The sequence below is a fragment of the Solea senegalensis genome, linkage group LG6, assembly GCF_019176455.1.
Source record: "Solea senegalensis isolate Sse05_10M linkage group LG6, IFAPA_SoseM_1, whole genome shotgun sequence".
NCBI classification, from domain to species: domain Eukaryota; kingdom Metazoa; phylum Chordata; class Actinopteri; order Pleuronectiformes; family Soleidae; genus Solea; species Solea senegalensis.
This window is the reverse complement of record NC_058026.1, coordinates 20395005-20406063: the sequence shown is the minus strand read 5'-3', so window position 1 is coordinate 20406063 and position 11059 is coordinate 20395005. Positions and strand designations below refer to the sequence as shown.

The 11059-nt window shown below is 42.7% G+C and overlaps 1 protein-coding gene across 1 annotated transcript; it reads left to right on the top strand.

Moving 5' to 3' along the window:
• Window positions 1–2008: 2008 nt before the first annotated feature.
• LOC122770424 (fascin-like) lies at window positions 2009–9302 on the top strand. Its single transcript, XM_044027262.1, has 5 exons — window positions 2009–2941; window positions 7155–7311; window positions 7427–7548; window positions 7621–7791; window positions 8006–9302. Exons 1-5 carry the CDS (start codon window positions 2110–2112, stop codon window positions 8209–8211), a joined length of 1488 nt encoding a protein of 495 aa, XP_043883197.1. The 5' UTR covers window positions 2009–2109; the 3' UTR covers window positions 8212–9302.
• The last annotated feature ends 1757 nt before the right edge of the window (window positions 9303–11059 follow it).

Genomic DNA, 11059 nt, shown 5'->3' with positions numbered 1-11059 from the left:
AGAAGTTTCATAGTTATTGTGAAGGAGGACATGAGGACAGTTGGCGCAACAGAAGAGGACACAAGGGAGAGGACAAGATGGGGGCAGATGATCTGCTGTGACGACCCCCAAGGGACAAGCTGAAAGAAGAAGATTATATTCCCTGAGAATAATTTGAAGATAAATTGATCAGTTAAAACGTGAACAGCTGTATCTGTGATTACAAAATGACAATTTATTTATCATTCAAACATTATAGGCCTATTCTTTTCAGCATGTACAGTACGTACAATGACACATTGTTGGAGGAATCTAGAAACGTTTCACTGATTCCCCCCTCGAGCATAATGGGATTGACACTGACCTCCATTTGTGAACTGCTGCTCTACAATAGAGCACTTTCTGTTTGTCAGTGCGCCGCATGTGTCGTACGCTTGTATACCAGTGTGTGTGTGACACGGAGAGAAGCTAAAGAGGTCAGGTCGACAACATTATAACAGACATGACCTTTTACCCAAGACACGTGACAAGAGGTCACCTGAAGCAGGGGGGACAGACAAGAGGCTCACTGCCTGAGGCAGCAAGCACTAAAAGGTATCATTAAGTGTTTTCTTAAGGGGTTTGCATGATGCACTGACTGTGCCACTCTCTGTAAGACACCCTTTATGTCGCTTTGTAAACAGGGAACTCTTTGCACCAAAGTCCATGGAGAGAATCAATGATTTCACGGCACACAGGAGATGTTGATCCACTGCTGCATTCACCATAAAGTTTAAATGTTTTATTTTGTGACTTCGGTGTTTGAAATCTTTTGTCCAGATTTACCAAAGTGACCTAACCTGACCAGACAAGTCAGCAGTAGACCAGTAGATTATGTGTCTTCATGAGCTAAAAACACTGATTTTCTCTGTGGACACTGGTGTGCGAGAGTGAGGAGATTAAACTCTTCTAACGGTGAGATAAAATGGTAAAGAAATTCTTCAGATTTCAGCTTATTAGTTGAGCCCTGTGATACTAATAAGGGCATTTGTGTCTCAAGCTGGTCCTCAGCACAAGAAGCACCAAAAACCTCAACTAACTTATAGTTGTCGTTAATAGGATTCCAGTCAAGTTATTCTACAACCAACTATTGTTGTCTTTTTTGTAGGCCAGACTTACTAATGTGTGATATCAACATACTGAAACGGAAAAGGGCCTTAATCCAAACATCATACAAGGTTATTGTCCTGCATTAAGATGTCCCTTTGCTAAAACCTTAACGGTCCAAATCACAAAACTTTGCAATTAGTTCCAAACTCATGGTAAATTTGAACAGCCTGCCTTTGGCTCCACACATCGATGCGCCTTCAAGGTTCTTCACTCATCATCTGATCATTTATATTTTGTTGCCAGAAAATCACACATGCGAACAAAACAGCTTTCTTTATTCCTACTTATTCCCTCTTTCACTTCCATTCATTCGGACAGTCAAAACCTTTTTTCATTTTAGTTCAGCGGCCACATGCTGTACAGTGGAATATGAAGTGGGCCGGACCATTCAAATAATAGCATATAAACAACAAGAACTCCAAATCTGTTCCTCATTAGGAACAGATTTGCATGACTGGTCCTGACAACGCCAGTGTTTATTCTTTATAGAGACAACAAATACACAAGAACACACACAGAGAAAGAGAGAGGCCCTGAGGATGAACAGTGGTCTGTGAGAGGGTGAATGGCTCTATCCATGTGTAATTAAGGGGACCTAAAGTAGAGGGAGAACATTGTTTTTTATTGATGACATATTGTTATTAGTGGTGTGGGTGTAATGTGTGGTTGAAGACAGTGGTTGGGATGGTTTGTCCCATACCAGATAATCTGCCTCTGTCTGTGGGGCGTGTTCTGACGTTAGAGGAAAAAAAAAAAAAGTCCCACTCCTGCAACTCCTGCAGCTCCACACACACAGACACACACAGTGTGGGGATCTTCAGCGCGTGTGTGTGTGTGTGGACATCCATCATCAGTCAGCACAGCCCTCTCCTCTCTCTGTCCCTCCCACGGACACCCCCACACCCACTCTCTCTGTTCTTCTCTCTGTCCTCCTGAAACCCAGCATCTTGTTTTCTCTCCTCTCCTTGACGCACGACAGTCATGTCAGCAAACGGCGCAGACGGGGACCTGCTGCGGATTCCGCTGGGGCTCATCAACAGCGGCGGGAAGTATCTGACGGCGGAGACCTTCGGCTTCAAAATCAACGCCTCGGCCAGCAGCCTGAAGAAGAAGCAGACCTGGACGCTGGAGCAGACCGGGGCGGACGGCAGCGTCGTGTTCCTGCTCTCCCACCTGGGCCGCTACCTCGCCACGGACAAAGACGGCAACGTCACCGCGGACAGCGAGACGCGCGGCCGCGACTGCCGCTTCGTTATCACCGCGCACGAGGACGGGCGGTGGTCGCTGCAGTCCGAGCCTCACGGCCGCTTCCTCAGCGGCACTGAAGACCGGATCACGTGCTTTGCGCAAACGGCCTCGCCGGCGGAGAGATGGAGCGTGCACCTGGCTGTACACCCGCAGGTCAACCTGTACAGCTTTGCGCGCAAACGCTTCGCCCACCTGAGCGCGCAGGGGGAGCGGCAGGAGGTGTCTATAGACCGGGATGTCCCATGGGGTGTGGATTCTCTGGTGACACTGGTCTACCGCGACCAACGCTACCACCTCGAGACCTGCGATAACCGCTTCCTGCGCAACGACGGCGGCCTGGCCACCAAGACGGACAAGGACACCGGCTACATGCTGGAGTTCCGCTCCGGGAAAGTGGCGTTCCGCGACTGCAACGCTCGATACCTGGCACCCGGGGGCCCCACCGGCACCATGAAGAGCGGCAAGAGCGGCCGTGTTGGGAAGGATGAACTGTTTGGCCTGGAGCGCAGCCACGCGCAGGTGGTGATGACTGCGGGCAACGAGAGGAACGTCTCCACGAGACAAGGTGAGAGTGAGAGAGAATGTGTGTGTGTGTGTGTGTATGGGGGGGTTGGTTAAAGAGGGGAAATCACATTTCACCACACCGATTAAGTCACTGCATGACTGGGCACACACCACCAGCAGCTGTTGCATGAGTATGTGTGTGTGTGTGTACGTGCCTTAAATAAGCTGTATGGACCAATTGTCAAACAAATGGACATGTTGACCTTGTATGGACAGTGGACCAACTGGCTTTTTGAAGATTAGGTTTTAGAATTAGAATTAGCATTAGGGTTAGGGTTAGGCATTTAGTTGTGATGGTTAAGGTTACAGTAAGGTAATACCATAATACTTTGTTACTGTACTTAAGTACAAATTCACACATCTGTAGTTTACTTTGTTATTTATATTTCTAGCAACTTTCACTTTTACTCCACTACATGTTCTCTAACTATCTTTGTTACTCCTTACTACCAAATAAAATCAGAAGAAGAGTTGGTATTATGGTCTGTATTTATATAGAGCTTTTCTAGTCTTGATCAGCTGCTTTACACTATAGTTTTGACATTCACTCACTTCAACATGGGTTAAGTGCCTTGATCTAGGACACATACAGACTAGCAAAGAAAACTTAAGTACATTTTATATCAGAAAATTTATTTTGATACTAAAGTACAGTAAATGTCATACTTAAAGTCTCTGTGACTTCAACTTCTACCAAAGTCATTTTATGCTATCATACTTGTTCTTTTACTCAAGTTTCACTTTGAGGTACTTTATACAAGACTAGGAAAGGGGCTATAGGGAATGCATTATCTCTATGAGTGTTAGATTAAGGGTTATGGTTAGACATGTAGTTGTGATGGTTAAGGTTAGGGTAAGGGATCAAGGAACACTTTACGTCTATGAGGTTCTCATAGTGTCCTATGAGTGTGTGTGCGTACCCATTTTTGTTCTGTAGGACTTTTTCTGGTATTAAACCAAACCTTGTCAGGACTAATGAGGCAGAACCTCACTTCCAAGGCTCTGGTTGTGCATTGAATAGCTAACCACGGACCATGTCAAGACCCATAGATTATGTTCACATTACCCAGCCAAAGTGACTCATATCTGGTTTGTTTCCACTGACGTACAGCAGTCAGAGGTGACTGCGTGCCAGTACAAAATTACATAAGGCTTCAAAAATGCATCGATTCCTAAATTAATTGGCAAGTATTTTGATAATGGATTAATTGGTGTTAATGAGTGGTTTTTTTTAATAAATAATTAAAACAAACTCTCCTTTCAGCTTCTTAAATGTGAGTATTGTCTGTTTTCTTTGCTCTGTACAGCAAAGAAAATCAACAACATTAACTTGACAAGAAAATAATCAACATGGACATATTTGTTAGTTGCAGCCCTAAAATTAACTCCTCTGATTCCACTCAAGTTCGTCTACATCAAACTCTTATGCTTTTTTTTGGGCCAGGCTTTGTGGTGTGTGGTTTGGTCTTATTGAAACAGAACAGAACGGTAATCCAAACATTCTGTTTGAACTAGGGTACAACAATTAAGATTTCTTTTTCCCAAAGACTAGCACTAAATATTCTAAATGTAAACATAAAAGTCATTGATTAAGTTCATGTGACTGATTTTTGATTGTCAATTTCCGATTTTGAAATCAGACGTGTGTCACATCTCTCAGTATATGGCCTTAGGTCAGACGTGAACCGTCAAACCTGATCTCTAGTAAATCAGAATTGAGTTAGAATTGAAGAAAGTGGCTTATGATGTGGATTATGATTTGGTTTGGTTTGGTTAGGTTAGCTTAGGCATTAACCTGGTTATGGTTAAGGTTAGGGTGGAAGAATAGCGGAAGTCCACCAACCAAACAACTTTACATCATTTCAGAGAGATGAGAGAACATCTGTTACTGTACTGTTATGTGTTTGTCCTGGTCTGCTCAGAGGAGGAAACAACATGGTGAAGTTGAAGGATAAGCAAGAAGGAAGCTACTATGCAAAATATGAGAGATTAATTGATTAGTCAAGGGAGTAGAACAGAATGCTGCATTGAACACTGACTTCCAGTGCCTAACCAAAGCCAAACACTTTGGTTTGGTTTGGTCCTAACAAGAATAGCTACACAAGCCTGTGAGTGTGTGTGTTTTCTTGTATGGGTATCTTTATACCAAAAACCGTATAAACCACTGGGAGTGAGGACATTTTGGCTGGTCCTCACATTCCATACCCTCCTAAATTGACTTTTTGTGAATTAAGACTTAGTTTTAGAATTGGGTTTAGGTTAATGTTGAGGTAAGGGTTTAGGGAATGCATTACGTCTATGAGTGTCCTCTACGAACGCTGCACAAACTCCTCACACCATGTGTTTTTCATTATCATGCGCTCACTTTCTCCCCTCTCCCCCTCCCTTGTTCCCTCCCTGTTTTTTGGCCAGTCTCTGCCTCGGCTCCACATTTTTCTGCAGTAATTCTATCCCTGCTTTGTGGCCACTGGTTCGGGGTCAGCTTCGGTCTGCAGTTGTTCATCACTCTTTATCTCAGAATAGACTTAGAATCGACGGAAATGGAAATGGAGGACAGAGATGAGACAGGAGCAGAGAAAAGAGGCTACGTGTGAGGGAGGTGTGACTCAGACAGTCCTGCTGAATGTGGATCCTCTTTGTCTTGTCACCACTCACTCTCGATCTGTGCTGTCATGCACATAGGACTGATTATATCATTAACAGTAGCCTTTTAATGCAGCCAGCATACATTGGCCTAGAAACCGTGTGTGTGTGTGTGTGTGTGAGCTTGTTTCTCTATAGCTACAAGGACCAGTTTTGGTGCAGTACCATCATTGTAATGGCCGAGCCGAGACAATTAAGACCTGGTTTTAGGGTTAAGGGGGAAAGGTTAGGCGTTGAGTTAATAGGCTGGACAATGTATTATCTCTGCGCATGTCCTCACAACCACAGAGAGACAAGAACATGGTTGAACATGTGCAGAAACAGACGACAAAAGAAACTTTATTTGAATGAAGGCACTGACTTTTAACACATACTTCTGTTGATGTCATTATCCTAATGTTAGACTGATGGTTTGTAGAGAGCAATGAACCTTTAAAAAAAATTTTTTTTCTCCTAAAGACCCTGTGTGCATTTGACTCAGCCTGAGGATGATGGTGAAAGTAGGTTTTGGTGTCAGTCATTTATAAAGCACCAGAGTGCACATCAACTTTTCTTCTCCTGCTTAAATATCTTCATTTTAAAGTTACGTTAAAGCTGAATTAATTTATGTATTTAATTAACAATTTGTTTGACATAAAAATCAATAATTTTAAGTGTGTGACTTTGAAACGCTGTGTGGAATTTATTTTGAATGCTCCACATTTTGAACACACCCCACTAGGACTTGCCAAGCATGAGTCTTGAGTCTCGCATGCACAGCATTAAAAATTCATCATAAAAACTCATAGAAGAAGCAGAATTTATTCACTGTATACTTATCAGCCCAGAATCCAATGCAGGCAATGCAGCATTCTGTTCTACCCCCTTGACTAATCAATTCATCTCTCATATTTTGCATCGTAGCTTCCTTCTTGCTTATCCTTCAACCATCACCATGTTGTTTCCTCCTCTGAGCAGACCAGGACAAACACATAACAGTGCACAATTTTAACAGATGTTCTCTCATCTCTCTGAAATGACGTAAAGTTGTATGGTTGGCGGACTTCCGCTGTTCTTCCACCAATGTAACCGAGGGGTTGTCTGAAGTGTTCATAAAAGTGCAGGATTTCTCTATTTATTCACAACATAATAAAGTATAATTATGCATAAAGTCTATGTATTGAACATGGATTGAGCATCTCTTAACGTAGCTTTCTCCACCATTATCCCACTGTAAACTCCCTCTTCTTTAGCCATGTGACTTCCTCCCAAGTTTCCCTCATTCATTTGAGCAGCGCCAATGTGAGGAGAGGAGACATCAAGTAGCAACGCCCGGCGAGTGAAATTTTGATTTAATTTGTTCATTAAAATATCAGTATTAGCCCTTGCGTATCGATTATCATATTGCCTGAGGAAGGATAACGATATATCACCAAATCAATCATTTTGACCCACCTCTACCTTCTAGTTGCCATTATAGAACAAGGTGTCCCACCCTTTCACAGGTCTATTAGAGGAACTTCATGAAGAACACAGAGTTTTGGACTCCAGAGACAAATGAAGGCTGGCATCTGATTGTCCTACTTTTCTAGGTATGGACCTGTCAGCCAATCAGGACGAGGAAGGGGACCAGGAAGTTTTCCAGCTGGAGATGAGCCGTGAGGACAGGAAGTGTGCCTTCAGAACGGCTGCTGGAAAATACTGGACGCTGACATCAACTGGAGGACTGCAGTGCACTGCGTCCACTAAGTAAACGCACACACACACACACACACACATACGCTGCACAGTGCATCACAAACATTCCACACACAGTTCACTGAGATTGTTACTCTGTGTGTGTGTGTGTGTGTGTGTGTCACAGATCAGCCAACAGCTACTTTGAACTGGAGTGGCGTGATGGTCGCGTGTGCTTGCGCGCGGCTAACGGCAAGTACGTGACCGCCAAGAAGAACGGGCAGCTGGCTGCTGCTGTGGACAGCGCAGGTCAGTGTCGACGGTGATGATAAGTCCGGATATTTGTATAATGTCACAGTTTAACACAGCTCTAATCTTCAGGTGCGACCGAACTGTTCCTGATGAAGCTGATCAACCGTCCACTCATCGTCCTTCGCGGCGAGCACGGATTCATCGGGGCTCGTAAAGCGGGATTGGCGACCTTGGACTCTAACCGAGCATCCTATGATGTTTTCCAGCTCGAGTTCCACAACGGAGCGTACTCCCTTAAAGGTGGGCAGTCATGTTAACGTACACAACTGCATGTTTTACGACCAGTCAAAGAGTTCACGTGATTGCAGTGTGCATAAAAGGTGTTTTAGCATCCCAGTGTATGACTCAGCGCCACTTTGAAGCTAAAAACACAGAGATTCTACGCACATAAACAAACAGTATAAATGCTGTAGGTGCTGTGTATCATGAAGCGATGTGTTTGCTGTTCATCCAGACTCCCAGGGGAAATACTGGTGCGTTGGAGACGACACCGCGGTGGCGTGCAGCAGCCCCACACCTGTCCAGTTCCTGTTTGAGTTCTGTGACGTCAACAAGATGGCCATCCGTGTGCTGGGGGGGAAGTACCTGAAAGGAGACCACGCTGGTGGGCTAAAGGCAAGTGCAGACTCCCTGGACAGCGCCACTCTCTGGGAGTACTGAGAAAGCACAGCTGGACTTCCACTATCAGACGCAACGCTTCACAACCATTGATAGAAACTGTAGGTAGCTTTCTTTTGCATGCGTGTGCAAAGGTCTGTGCGCGTGTGTGTGTGTGTGTGTAGTTGTGACTTTGTCTGAATGGACGTGTGGCTGAAACTGAAGCTGATAAACTGGAATTTGTGGGACAAAAGCACAGAGGGGTTTTTCTTCTTCTTAATCATCTCTTATTACTGGGTTTTTTACTGGAGATTTGGATTGAATACTTGCTGTTCTGACATGTTTGGTAAATAAATCATTGTGTGGTTGTACATTAATTGTTACACAAGGTGTACCTGATAAATGCCAGTGTATTAGCCGTGCCTCTCTGTAACTGCTGGTGCAGAATGCTATAACTCACGATTCACAATATCTAACTTTCCCACTGTTAACTGTCCTGCTGGCTAAGCTTCACTGCTTTTAATCTCCCGTTCCCTTTTAAAACTATGAAGAACAACACACATCAGATAGAGGGATGTAACCGACTGACATGTTACTGCTGTAAATAAGGCTTTCTGTGGCACTGAGCGCAACAAAAACATGAAATCATCGGCGTGTCATGATGCTGTAAAGACAGAAATGAGATGTGGCTTACAACATGTTTTCCCCTACATCAGCTTTCTAGTTCTTCAGATGAGTCTGAGTGAAAGAAGATTCTGAAGGAGCCCTCCTGTAGTTAGTTTCAGTAAACAAAGAAAAGAAAAAAAGAAAGAGCGGTAACTGCACACACAAATGCACATGACATACATATATATATATATTACAATACAAGTAACCGACACGATAATTCCACATGATTTTGAGCCAAGAATCTGCACAATAGTGTCATGTTATCATGTTATGATGAAGTGTTTGTCTTAGTTTGGGTTAGTTTGAGTGTCGCTGCTGCTGCTGCTGCTGGTGTGTCCACACAAGGACAGAGTCAGTCGTCTCTCTGGACTTTATTGTGGATTTGTGTGCCTTCCATTGAGCATTTCACTCCATCCTTTTTTCATGTTCTTACATTTGAAGTGAACTGAGTAAAACCTCCAATAAAGTTTCACCTCTTGACAGCGGACCGTCTCATTTTCTTACCTAAGTGGTGTTTCACTCGAGAAGATGGCACAAATTAAAATGTCTTTAAACACACGTTAAATTCAACAGATTGTAGGGAATGCATAAATGGAAGCAGAAGACACTTTCAGGAACTCACTCTAGCTGTTTTACCATAACCATTTCACTCACAGCACGAACCTTGCGTAGACCCGTTCCTCCAAGCCTCCTGTACACAAGGAGGACCCGCCCCCATCAGCTGCATGTAACATGCTGGCTATGTCAGGTTCCCTTTGATTGGCTGAGGGCCTATTCTGTATAAAAACATGAATATATGAACCTGTGTATTATTTGAATAGCTTATTATTGTATGCACAATAACAAGGTATGTTTATACATGGCAATAAATCCAGTTTAACCCTTAGAACACAGAACATACAGCAGGGATCAGCAAGTAAATGTTTTTGTAAGCATTTGGGCTTATTGGTCCAAAATATCCATAATCAGGTAAAAGTGCCTTTAATAGTCTTCAGTCAGAAACAAAAAAAAAACCTTAAACTAACAATTGCCAGCTTGTTACAAAGACAAATGTGTGTGCGCTCTATACTCGTACTGTTTATTGTGCATCATTTAAATTCAAGAATTACAGTTATTCTTTGAACCTAACATATACTTGCTCCCCAAACCTAGCTGTCTCCATGACAACAGCAGTGTTTTTATTTTTATATTTCAAACCAAACATTTAGTTTAGGTTAACTGTCAATTCTATTTTTTCAAAATAAGAGCCCTGAATTTGATATAAAATAATAAAAAAAATTGCTGACCACTTAATACACAAACACACAGTATATATATGACATATATATGTCACTGTATACATACATATGTCACTTTATATATCCTTTTTTTCAGCACAACCTAGACAATCTGATAAAAACATAATCATTTCCACCAACTATGTAAACACACCTGAGAAAAAAGTTGTTTTCTTAATTGGATTGAATTTGTGAAATTTAGAAATACATCACTCTTCTAAGTTCACGTGTCTTGTTTTGATGAACAAAAATAAAATAGAAACCGTCTATTTTGTGACACAATTATCGCCACTTTATATCACTACTAAAAAAAAATGTGATATAAAATGAATCATAACTTAAGAAGATAAGAAGATGAAAAAAATTCATTTCTTTAAAGCCTGAATATGTGACCTATACTGTAAACACACACCCCAAGGATGTCCATATAAGGAGTTGTGTATTATTCCCAATATAAAACACATTTTATACAATATATAAATATATATAGTAGGGGGTCCCTGCTCCATCCCTCTATCAGTTCAGGGGTCCTTTGCCTGAAAAACATTGAAGACCCCTAGTTAACATCTTTCTGTGAATTATATTAATGAAACAGGATCCACTCTTTTTGGAAATTAATATTTTCCAGAAACATGATAAATCAAGGAGAAATCATCTGAAATCAAATTCATCCATCAATTGTCTGCCCCTTTATCCTCCTCATGAGAGTCGCGGGTCACTGGAGCCAATCCCAGGTGACACAGGGTGAAAGGCGGCGGGTTACTCCCTGGACAGGTCACCAGTTCATCGCAGGGCCAAAACTATGCATCCATCCATCTTCTACCGCTTTATCCTCCACATGAGGGTCACAGGGGCTGCTGTGCCAATCTTAGGTCACCAGTCCATCACAGGGACACACATAGAGACAAACAGCCATTCACTCTCACACATACACCTATGGTCAATTTACTTATTCAACATAATTC

Excerpts from the sequence above, each read along its gene's own strand:
- LOC122770424 (XM_044027262.1), top strand. The coding sequence starts at position 2,110 with ATGTCAGCAAACGGCGCAGACGGGGACCTGCTGCGGATTCCGCTGGGG. Across the intron at positions 7,312-7,426 it reads CAGTGCACTGCGTCCACTAA|ATCAGCCAACAGCTACTTTG; the intron begins GTAAACGCACAC and ends TGTGTGTCACAG. Across the intron at positions 7,549-7,620 it reads TGCTGCTGTGGACAGCGCAG|GTGCGACCGAACTGTTCCTG; the intron begins GTCAGTGTCGAC and ends TCTAATCTTCAG.